This window comes from Bufo gargarizans, chromosome 2, assembly GCF_014858855.1.
Source record: "Bufo gargarizans isolate SCDJY-AF-19 chromosome 2, ASM1485885v1, whole genome shotgun sequence".
Taxonomy (NCBI): domain Eukaryota; kingdom Metazoa; phylum Chordata; class Amphibia; order Anura; family Bufonidae; genus Bufo; species Bufo gargarizans.
In genome coordinates this window covers 505,580,580-505,593,051 of record NC_058081.1, presented here as the reverse complement: position 1 = coordinate 505,593,051, position 12,472 = coordinate 505,580,580, and the positions used below count along the sequence as shown (strand labels likewise).

The 12,472-nt window shown below is 42.2% G+C and overlaps 1 protein-coding gene across 1 annotated transcript in view; it reads right to left on the bottom strand.

The window, feature by feature from the left end:
- The window catches only part of POLR3B (RNA polymerase III subunit B), a 127,561-nt gene that overhangs the window by 89,800 nt on the left and 25,289 nt on the right, over window positions 1-12,472 (bottom strand). Inside the window, exons 10-12 of the mRNA XM_044277931.1 lie at window positions 5,268-5,390; window positions 4,490-4,612; window positions 2,289-2,423 (exon numbers count right to left, since the gene is read on the bottom strand). Of these exons, the coding sequence (XP_044133866.1) occupies window positions 2,289-2,423; window positions 4,490-4,612; window positions 5,268-5,390 (381 nt within the window). The remainder of the gene's footprint in view (window positions 1-2,288; window positions 2,424-4,489; window positions 4,613-5,267; window positions 5,391-12,472) is intronic.

Below are 12,472 nucleotides of genomic sequence, written 5' to 3'. Positions count from 1 at the left end.
GAGAATTCAAGGCACCTCCCCTCATGGCTTACTAAAAGAACACTAGTCTACATGATAAGTTGGTTAAGGCAGATATAGGTGGTACAATTGTTGAGAGACAACATTACTTGGCCCCATGAAAAATGGGCAATTTTCCGTGTTTGGGTTGTTGCAATTGTGATAACCTAATTAAGGGGGACACTTTTGCACACCCATACACTGGACATACATTCAATATTAGAAGTTATTACACATGTAGATCTAAGAATGTCATTTATATGATCCAATGCCCATGTGGTCTCATTTATGTTGGGGAGATGACTGGAAATCAGGGAAAGAATCAATAAACCTAAAAGTACTATCAGAAAAAAGATGGTGGAAAAAACGGTTGCAAAACATTTTATAGACTATGGTCACTCAATTGACCAATTGAGGCTCCGTGTAATTGATTCAGTGAGGACATTGAGGAGAGGAGGTGACCGAGAGGTGATTCTTCAAAAAAAAGAATTGAGGTGGATTTTTACTTTGAGGTCTCTACAACCCTTCGGGTTGAATATTGAATTCAAATGTAAGTGGTATTGAATAAGTTCATAATTAATATTCATCAGTATAGAGTATATATCATTTTTATAGTTGTACTATTCTTAACCGTGTTTTTGTCTTTTTTTAGGTGGAATATGGCGGACGGTGGATACACATTATGTACTAGTAAGAGGTATTTATAATGACTTTATAGATTGGGCGAGTATGATATATGAAGATATAATACATGGATGTCTCCTCTTATTTCTGTGTCTTATTTAGCTATGCGGCTGTTGACGATTGATCTCCTTGGAGGCGGGGAAAACCCTTTGATTGTTTGTTACTGAGGGGATCATGTGACAGAGACTGTAGCGCCGCGGTGTGCCGATCTCCATGGAGATATGGACACTCTTCTTGTCAGCGGAGTTTCGAGTGTGACATGTGACCTGTTTGTATCACATGGCGAACTGACGTCATGCCGGCACGGCGGAAGTGATAGGATTGCATGTGAGCGTGTGCGGAGGAATTTGATAGACGCTGCGATGGAACTGGTGTGCATGTAATGTGGACTCCATTACCCGCCATCTACCACGTGGAGAACACGTATGATCACATAAGGTAATCACTTATTTAGTTCACGTTTGATTAAGGTGACGTTCATTATCGAGGAGAGGTATTCATTGGAGAGATCTTAATGAGTAGGTGGATCCCAAATATTTTGAGACATTTTGATTGGTTTTTAATGATGGTGGGTGGGACATGAAGCACTTTAAATATTTTCAATAGTCACTTAATAACATGCTTGACAAAGGCTAGAATGTAGCCGAAACTTTGCCTTTTATATACTTTTTTGTACATTGTTCATGGACGTTTGGTGAATAAAGGACCCTTGTTTTGAATATGCTGCCGTCATCTATTGGTTTTTCTTCTATCCTCTGGAGAAGTCATCAATATTAGATCTGTGGGTGTTAAATACCCCACCAATCAGCTGTTACCTGCATCTGTCAACACCAGAACTACTGCTGGGAATAGAGCTAAACTGGGTCATGGAAGCTGAGCTACAGTAACCCAGCATAGCCATCACATTTTGAATGAAGCCGTGTTTCCAGCTCTTTTCTCACTCCTAACAACTTATCGAAAGGGGCCTAACAACCGGCACCCCCAACAATCAGATATTGATGACCTATCGAGGACCACATACCACGGTGTACTGGGACCAAAGGAGGTTCCTCTGTTCATCCAGCTATTGTGCATCTTCCTCCATAGTGATCACAAGCTGCTGCACAAACTCTTGTTTAGCACCTGCAATGTCACACATTAGCTGCATATTGAAACTTGTGTAACGGACGTTCACCTCTGGCGTAAAGTGCACACTAAGTGACTGCAACCTAAAACACTCCAGCCATCAGTGGGGACTCTAGTACTTGGACATTCAGAGCACGCAGCCACCTTGAGTGATGCAAGATAAAGACAGACCCCATTAGTAGTAGTACTGGACCCCATGAATGAAAAGTGGTGCAGACAAGAACTGGGGGTGAAGTCCACAGCAACCTATTAGATCTACAAAGTCAGAGTTATAAGAGATAAATTTCGGATAAAATTTGGATAATCCCTACACCGCCAGCCTTTACCTGCATTAAAGATACAACGGTATAATAGATTATTACCACACGGCAAATGGTGATTATACAAATTTTACATTAGGGTCACCTGCCATTTGGGTTTCTTTTATCAGTTTGTAAACTTTTTCTTCATATATATGCCATGTACTAGGGGGATCTCCCTACCTGTCCTGCAAGCTCCAACCTCTTGTTCCCATAATAATCTCGATCATCGACTTTATTTTCTCCTTGAGCCAAGATCACTCTCCGGACCATGACCGCAGTGTAGAAGCATTTTGCTCTGAAGTTAAATTCCTTTACCTATTGAAAAATGACACTTCCGTTATATTTTACAATGACAAACATTCACAAGCAGATTCCCCTTATTGACCTATGGTATATCCACAGGGCCATGTGCATGGAGGCAATAAGGAGTTCTAGCAGCTCCACACTAGCACAAATCTAGAAGCACTTTGTGCACCAGCATTGGTTCTGTATTAATAGGATGACCTCATTAGTAGCGCCTACAGTATCGCACAGTAAACTGGCATATCACATTTTTTTCATCTTCCGTGAATAATGGCAGTCAAAAAAAATAATAATAATAATTTGAAAAAGGATCAAAGACAGCCATTTTTTTGTTTCCACCATAATTTTAATGTGGCCTTATACTTGCTCCACAGGTTCAAAATAAAAGTTTTAATACGTGGCGTTTGCAAGTGCTCTCTAGGCCAGGGATCAGCAACCTTCGGCAGCCAGCTGCTGTGAAACTACAACTTCCAGCATGCAACATGCTCAGCTGTTCTTCTAACTCCCATAGAAGTGAATGAAGCACTCTGGGAGCTGTAGTTTCAGAACAGCTGGAGTGGCGAAGGTTGCTGAATCCTGCTCTACACGGTCCCTCATGATGAAGTGCCCTCTGCAATGGGCTGTTCTACAAACCCTGCCCTCGGTGACAGCGGAAGGGGTTTCCTGGTTGGATCTTGCAGATGTCCCTTGGTGCAGAGTTTAGGGTTTGTGGTGCACTTTAAAAGCAGAGAGCACTTCAGTATGAGGAACCTATGGGAGCAGACCATCAGGCAAGTTGGAAAAAAAAAAAAAAAAAAAAAAAAAAAAAGGTGTCTAAAACACTTTAAGGGGGTTCTATGGGATTTTCAAAATGATGGCCTATCCTCAGGAAAGGTCATCAATATGATATCTGCAGGGGTCAGACTCCAGACACTCCCGCCGATTAGTGCTTAGGTCTCTTCTGGGCCACAAGACATCACAGTTATCTGTCAGTTGGCCTAGGTGAAGCTTAGTCCCATCCAAGTGAATGGGGCTAAGCTGCAATACTATGCACAGCCGCAAGTCAGGGCACTGTGAGCTGCCTGAACCTAGAGCTGCACAACCCCCGTCCATTTTGGGTTAAAACAGGGCTATGTGGAGATTAAAAAATAAAATAAAAATAGATAACCCCTTTAATATATTTAATACCATGCCTACCTCATCTAAGAAGTAAAACTATTCTTCATTCAAAACCACCTACTATACATCTATTCAGACCTATGCGTCTCTATTTTAATCTAACACACGCAAACCCTGTAGTCTGATCAAATCTATGTTTGCAAGAAGTATGGGAGTGATGGAAGAGAGTATGACTGCGAGATCAGACTACACAGGGTTTGTTTGTACTATGTAACCATGATTAAACATAGGTCTGAATAGCAGCTGTGCTGTATACACAAGATAGCATGGACATTTCTAATTTCAGGCAAGACTATTTGCAAACTTAATTTCTTTCTTATTTTGGTTGCAAATTGTAGAAAAGAAAAATGTTCCAATGATGGTCATTAAAGGGGTTCCCACATGAAAAATATTCAACAGTTTTTAAGTCAGCACCTGGACCTGAACAGTTTTGTAATTGCATGTAATTAAATACTTTGTATAGCCGCTGAGTTATTCAATAAAAAGCTATCTGTATTGTGCCACCTGTTCTTTTGCTTACTTCTTTGTCCGGCTTACTAAGATGGCCGCACGTGCTCAGTTTCCTCCTTCAACTGCCTCCTGAGCTGTGATAGGGAGAGCTGAGACACGCCCCCTGAGCTGCAGTAGAACAGACACTCCCCTGAGCTGCCAGCTTGATATAAATCTAGCAGAGCAATGAATGGGGAGATCTCTGGATCCATGTGAGGTACAGGGCTGGTTCTAATTTTTTTTTTTTTTTTTTTTACATTAATCATGAGATAACCGCTTTAACTTTCAAGACAGAAAATAACATAACATGAAAATACAAAATAAGAAACATTTTGCCACTGATTAACTTAAAAGGTAACACTAACATAATAAATTGGCAGATCAGAATAAGGACCAGATAAGGTCCAAACCCTTATTATTAGGCTACGTACCGGAACATGAGTCAGTATCGTCGATGCTAGGAGCTCACGAGCCTCATCCACTCTGGACTTTTTATGTCCTCCTCCGCCCCACATCCTCTGCCTTCTTACTTTATTACCAATATACTTTAAAGCCTGTATTAAAGAAACAACAAACTATTGGTCACTGCAAGTGTCTACTGTGGGTATCCGTACTAAACTACTCTGGCGGCTGCTGGTGCAGAAGTGTGGTATGACATGGTGCCCAAAGCGCTGAAGGTGCAATCATTTAATGCTATTGGTTGTCCTGATGTACACAATTCCCACAATAGATATTGTAGAAGCGCAGACAACTAAAACTCAATCCTGGATAAAAGTCCCATACTTGTGCTAGTATTTGTAGTATTGCAAAATGTCATAGTACAAATAATAAAAAAAAACTAATCTACACTAACCTAAAAGGCAAAAGCAAAAAAAAAAAAAAAGTTGTTGCTGTAACTAAAAACACATGTAGCATTTTGAGCCTATTCAGCCGGGTCACATCAAAAGGGTGAAAAAATAAAAACAATAAAACTTTATTTAGTGTTAAGTCCAACCTAGAAGCCTTGTAATTGAGGTTCTCTCTCTACCTTGTTAAGCTTTGTATCATGGGCTGCATTCCAACAACATAAAATTAAATAAAGAATTAGGAATGTGCATAATAAGTTAATATACGGTATATATAACTAAAAAATATAATACAAGAAACAAAACATACAAACATGAGAACTTGAGAAATGAGGCATATCGCCCACATAAAAAAAATTCCCACCTGCATCTGGGTGAAGATCTGTGCTTTCTGGCACTCCTCCAAACTTGGCCCAAAAGCCGCCATCACGTGTTCCTCTGTCCCAATCATTTGTACAATTTCTTGGTCACTATCAACACCCATTGCCTACAGGAACGGAAAAAGAAGAAAAAAAAATAAAGAAAAAGTAATTTCTGTCCGTGTTCACGTTGTGACATTTGCTTATGCGAATGCTGAGCCGCTTGAAGGAATTACTTTCAGGTACTTATTGGGCTCATGTGTAAAATCCAGCCATCTGGCAAAGTCGGCTGCACAATAGCAGAGCTCGAACAAGGTATTAAAGGCGATTTGCTATCGGTTTTAGAGCGGGAGGTTAAATACTATGGCATGTGAACATAAACGTGGTAGTAAAAAGGAACACAAAATGACTTTTTTGCAGCTCTCCAGAATCTGGCGGACATCTTTGGGCTTTCGCTTGTTGTTGTGAAAGGTGATTACACCAAACAATAAGTTACAATGGTGGGACATAGAAATGAATGAGGAGGCCAAGGTTCTTGGCCGATTACGTGAGTTGGGTTGAGGCGCTGCGCCCCTCCCCCCCATCTTTATCTCCAAGTGTTTCCCACAAACGTACAAAATGGAATGACTCAACCGAATCTCTATTTCCATTCTAACGAAGCATTACCTGGGATAATACGTGGGCGACAACTGTCCGGGACCCCTGTAGACCACGCAAAGTTAAATTAGCCATCAAAAGACTCACTATTTGGACATTTTACAGTGGTATTATATAGGGTGTGAATGACTGTTCTAGGTGGACACTGTATGTGAGTATTATTTATGCATTATGTGGTGGTGGTGGTATTATTTGGACACTATATGAAAGTATTACACAGGCTTTGTAGGCATAGTATAGTGCTGAATTGCTGTACTGTGTGGGCAATATACGGCAACTATGGAGTCTGCCACACAGCCTCAGGTACACATTATACAAGAAAAACAAGTCACCATTTAATTTCTACATGGAAAGATTGAAGACGCGTGCAGGGAAAAAGGACACAATACCAGCACCTGCAAGTGGATCGTCATAAAGACTCTGATGGCGTTTAGGACACCTAGGTCTACAAAATATTGAACCATCTTACATAAAAGGTGGAATATCCCTTTGAAAATGTCTGAACACATCCATATAAACCATATCAATGTCAGTCCTCCAGAATAACAACACATTCTAATCAGAGCCATTTGGATGATTTTGTGTGGCTTTTATGGTATTAAAGAACAAAAACGAAATAAGCTGCATTCCCTCCATGTGCACTGAACATAGCAGGCAGCCGTGATCAAAAACGTTCAAGATCAAGAGCGGTGCCTGTGGTCTCCTTAGTCTACGGCAATGACTGATCACCAGAAGGGAGCACATAAAGTTGGCAAGCGACTCCCAATAACTAATACGTCTTGAAATCATTTAAAAAACTCTGAAAATGATTTTCAAAGGCCGTTACAAAATCATATTTGTGCCAAAAAGAGTAATTATACATAAGACAGGACATTAAAATAGGTTGTCTCACTTCAGAAATTACTTTTATCGTGTAATGTACAGTGATTGTTCATATTGCTTCCTCTGCTGACTTGATTCATTTTTCCCATCACATTATACATTGCTCGTATCCAGGAGTTATGGCCCCCGCTGCAGTGCAGATACGAGGTGACTGGGACAAAAGCCGCTACTCAACTCCTATGCATGCTCCCACGATCCTGGCCACCAGAGTGTCCGGTGCTTTTTCATATAGCGTTTATGCACGACGACCACTGCTGGATTGCACGGTGGTCGTAACCAGGAAAATGAGCAGTGTATAATGTGATGGAAAAATGATTCCAGCCAGCAAAGGAGGCAATATGGACAATCCCAATACATTAGTAAGTGCCTTGTAGTAACTGTCTAATGCCATGCGCTAAAGTGAGACAAACCATTTAAGTTCGGTCAGAGGGGTGCCCACTGTCTCTAAGAACTAGCTAGTACCGATGCTCCTATTACGGATGTAATAGTGGCTGGAGCTCCCTTTACATATCATGGTTTGCATAGATCTTGACATGGCCACTGCTAGGGGAAGTAAACTGCAGCCCGTATATATCTGGATTCAATTTGTGCCCCTTAGGCCTCATGCACACGGCCAAATTGAGGAACGCGCACAGACACCATCCGCGATTTGCGGACCGCAAAACACACCACGGTCGTGTGCATGAGGCCTTACAAGCAGAAATCTACTAGGAGTAAAACATGGGGGATTCATTAAATAAAAACTGGCTCTGGTATAACCTCCTCTTATATACTTCTATTAATGTCCATACTGAGCTGCTGGGCGCCTCAATCTGCTGAGGAGTAATGAAGCTGCTCCGCACTGGTAGGTCCATATGAGAATATGGGGGAACCACCACTGCTTCCTCACACTAGTCATATAAAACCCTCCATCCATCAGCCTTCCTGCTCCTACAAGTCTCTTGAAGTATCTATCCTGAATGTATCTTTATATATTCATCGTCTGTATAATGACCGCAAGTCTCAGCTCAAAGGTCTCAAACTAATATACGTATTAGTCCAAACCCAATGAGAGGTCTGACCTATAAATTCTGTCTATTCAGGTCACTAGACCACTAAACCGAATTAACCTTTTTGCTACCAGCGTCGTACATGTACGGTACTGGTGCGATGGGCAATCATGGCGCCCACTCGCACGTGCCACAGACACCATGGCCAGCGGTTCTCCACTGTTTTAAACAGCAGGGGACCGCGGCTAATGACCACGACCGGAAATAAAAGCCTTTAGATGCCGTGATCAAGTGTGGCAGGCTTCTTACTGGCATCCTCTACGGCCAAAGAGGATGCCGGTAATTGATTTCAATATGCTGGGTCTCTGAACAGACCCAGGGTATTGAAGCTACAATTCTCATTTTAGCCATTAGGTGTCAGGCCAATATAATAAACATAATGGTACAGAATATAATAAAACATGCACTACAAAACCATAAAAAATGTTTTTAAAAAATGAATCACCCCCCCTTTCTGTAGAATAAAAAAATGAATACATAAATAAAAAAATATATAAACATCATGTGCATCACCGCACCCAAAAACGCCTGTTCTATTAAAATATAAAAATATTTTCCAACAGAAAAAAGGGTCAAAATGGGCAATTCACCTTTTTTTATTGATTCTCTCACCCAAAAAATGTAATAAAACGTGAGCAAAAAGTCACACACAGCTATATAACTACAAGAAAGTTATAGTAGTCAGAATATGGTGATATTTAACCACTTCAACCCCGCTAGCTGAAACACCCTTAATGACCAGGCCACTTTTTACACTTCTGCACTACACTACTTTTACCGTTTATCGCTCGGTCATGCAACTTACCACCCAAATGAATTTTACCTCCTTTTCTTCTCACTAATAGAGCTTTCATTTGGTGGTATTTCATTGCTGCTGACATTTTTACTTTTTTGTTATTAATCAAAATGTAACGATTTTTTTGCAAAAAAATGAAATTTTTCACTTTCAGCTGTAAAATTTTGCAAATAAAAAGACATCCATATATAATTTTTTCGCTAAATTTATTGTTCTACATGTCTTTGATAAAAAAAAAAATGTTTGGGCAAAAAAATAAAATAAAATGGTTTGGGTAAAAGTTATAGCGTTTACAAACTATGGTACAAAAATGTGAATTTCCGTTTTTTGACGCAGCTCTGACTTTCTGAGCGCCTGTCATGTTTCCTGAGGTTCTACAATGCCCAGACAGCAGAAAAACCCCACAAATGACCCCATTTCGGAAAGTAGACACCCTAAGGTATTCGCTGATGGGCATAGTGAGTTCATAGAACTTTTATATTTTTTGTCACAAGTTAGCGGAAAATGATGATTATTTTTATTTTTTCTTACAAAGTCTCATATTCCACTAGGAACTCGCCATGCCCCTCACGGAATACCTTGGGGTGTCTTCTTTCCAAAATGGGGTCACTTGTGGCGTAGTTATACTGCCCTGGCAATTTAGGGGCCCAAATGTGCGAGAAGTACTTTGCAATCAAAATGTGTAAAAAATGGCCTGCGAAATCCGAAAGGTGCACTTTGGAATATGTGCCCCTTTGCCCACCCTGGCTGCAAAAAAGTGTCACACATCTGGTATCGCCGTACTCAGGAGAAGTTGGGGAATGTGTTTTGGGGTGTCATTTTACATATACCCATGCTGGGTGAGAGAAATATCTTGGCAAAAGACAACTTTTCCCATTTTTTTATACAAAGTTGGCATTTGACCAAGATATTTATCTCACCCAGCATGGGTATATGTAAAATGACACCCCAAAACACATTCACCAGCTTCTCCTGAGTACGGCGATACCACATGTGTGACACTTTTTTGCAGCCTAGATGCGCAAAGGTGCCCAAATTCCTTTTAGGAGGGCATTTTTAGACATTTGGATCCCAGACTTCTTCTCACGCTTTAGGGCCCCTAAAAAGCCAGGGCAGTATAAAGACCCCACTTTGGAAAGAAGACACCCCAAGGTATTCAATGAGGGGCCTGGCAAGTTCATAGATTTTTTTTTTTTTTGGCATAAGTTAGCGGAAATTGATTTTTATTTTTATTTTTTTCTCACAAAGTATCACTTTCCACTAACTTAGGACAAAAATTTTAATCTTTCATGGACTCAATATGCCCCTCAGAGAATACCTTGGGGTGTCTTCTTTCCAAAATGGGGTCAGTTGTGGGGTGTTTGTACTGCCCTGGCATTTGAGGGTCTCCGCAATCATTACATGTATGGCCAGCATTAGGAGTTTCTGCTATTCTCCTTATATTGAGCATACAGGTAATGAGATTTTTTTTTTTCGTTCAGCCTCTGGGCTGAAAGAAAAAAAATGAACGGCACAAATTTCTTCATTCGCATCGATCAATGTGGATGAAAAAATCTCTGCCAAAAAAAAAAAAAGGGGAAAGGCGTCTGCCAGGACATAGGAGCTCCGCCCAACATCCATACCCACTTCGCTCGTATGCCCTGGCAAACCAGATTTCTCCATTCACATCAATCGATGTGGATGAATAAATCATTGCCGGGATTTTTTTATATATTTTTTTTATATACAAAGTGTTTGCCAAAGCATAGGAACGCCGCCTCCTCCTCAGCTCGTATGCCTTGGCAAACGTATCTTTTACTGCAGAGTAGAAATCTCGTCTTGCAGCGCCGCATACACCGACTTGCGTGTAATCTGACAGCAGCGCAATGCTTCTGTCAGAATGCACATCAGTGCTGCAGCTAGTCGATCGGTTGGTCCACCTGGAAGGTAAAAAAAAAAAAAGAAAAAACCAGGCCGCAACGCAATAATTTTATTAACTTTGGAACAGAACATATAAACTTTAACTTTTTGAACTAAACATTAACCTTTTTGCTTACTGTTTTTTTTTTTTTTTACCTTTATAGAACAAACCTCTCCTTCCCCATGGATCAATGTGCAAAGAGCAAATCGCCCAAAGATGTGGCGAAGTGCATTATGCACTTTGTCCCAGGTAAAAGGAGACGTTTGCAGCAGCTGTGAGTGAATGGGCCCTAATAGCCCTGTGTGCCTGTCCTGGTGAGATGTGATCCCTATGCTAGGTGTACCTGTGTGTGGTACTTCCGGAAACACTCTCCAAAGCATAGGGCAGGGTGGTCAGGACAGTCAGGACAGAAATAGCGGGTGTCACGCCTTATTCCACTCCTGCTACAGACACGACATTTTTTTCGGGGTGACGGTTGGGTTGAGGTACCAGGAACGACATTGGGGAAATGTCGCTCGTGTAGACGGCTAACTACACTGGTGGATGGGGCCACGGAACCTCCTGTACCCAGGAAGGATCCAGTTCTCCCAGCCTTACTGTAGAGAACAAAAAACTATTATACAGAGCCAATTGAATTAAATATACAGACACCTTCTTATACCAGCGTCTGGTTCTGCGGGAAACTAAATACGGAGACAACATCTGGTCATTGAAGTCCACCCCTCCCATGTGGAGGTTATAGTCGTGGACTGAGAGGGGCTTTTCAATGACACGGGTTGCGCGCTCAATTTGTATTGTCGTGTCTGCGTGAATGGAGGAGAGCATGTAAACGTCACGCTTGTCTCTCCATTTCACCGCGAGCAGTTCTTCGTTACACAATGCGGCCCTCTGCCCCCTTGCAAGACGGGTGGAGCCGTTGGGGGAAGCCCGCGCGACTAGTTCGCGCGGTGCCAAAGGCGCCAATCTGTTCTAGAAACAAATGCCTAAAGAGAGCCACACTTGTGTAGAAATTGTCCACATAAAGATGGTACCCCTTGCCGAATAAGGGTGACACCAAGTCCCAGACTGTCTTCCCACTGCTCCCCAGGTAGTCAGGGCAACCGACCGGCTCCAGGGTCTGATCTTTTCCCTCATAGATCCGAAATTTGTGGGTATAGTCTGTGGCCCTTTCACAGAGCTTATACAATTTGACCCCATACCGGGCGTGCTTGCTTGGGATCTATTGTTTGAAGCCAAGGCGCCCGGTAAAATGTATTAGGGACTCGTCTACGCAGATGATTTTGCTCTGGGGTATACAAATCTGCAAATTTCAGGTTGAAATGGTCTATGAGGGGCCGAATTTTGTGGAGCCGGTCAAAAGCTGGGTGGCCTCTGGGACGGGAGGCGGTGTTGTCGCTAAAGTGCAGGAAACGCAGGATGGCCTCAAAACGTGCCCTGGACATAGCAGCAGAGAACATGGGCATGTGATGAATTGGGTTCGTGGACCAATATGACCGCAATTCATGCTTTTTAGTTAGACCCATGTTGAGGAGAAGGCCCAGAAAAGTTTTAATTTCGGAAACTTGGACTGGTTTCCACCGGAAAGGCTGGGCATAATAGCTTCCCGGGTTGGCGGTTATAAATTGTGTGGCATACCTGTTTGTTTCGGCCACGACTATGTCTAAGAGCTCCGCAGTCAAGAACAGCTCAAAAAATCCCAGGGCCGAACCGATCTGAGCTGTCTCAACCCGAACTCCAGACTGGGCGGTGAGAGGGGGAACTACAGGTGCGGCTGAAGTTGGGGACTGCCAATCAGGGTTTGCCAGCACATCAGGGATTCTAGGGGCTCTACGGGCACGTCTTTGCGGTGGCTGCGACGGGGTCACTACTGCTCGTGCCACCGTACCAGCTTCAACTGCCCTTCTGGTGCTCGCCACTTCACCAGGT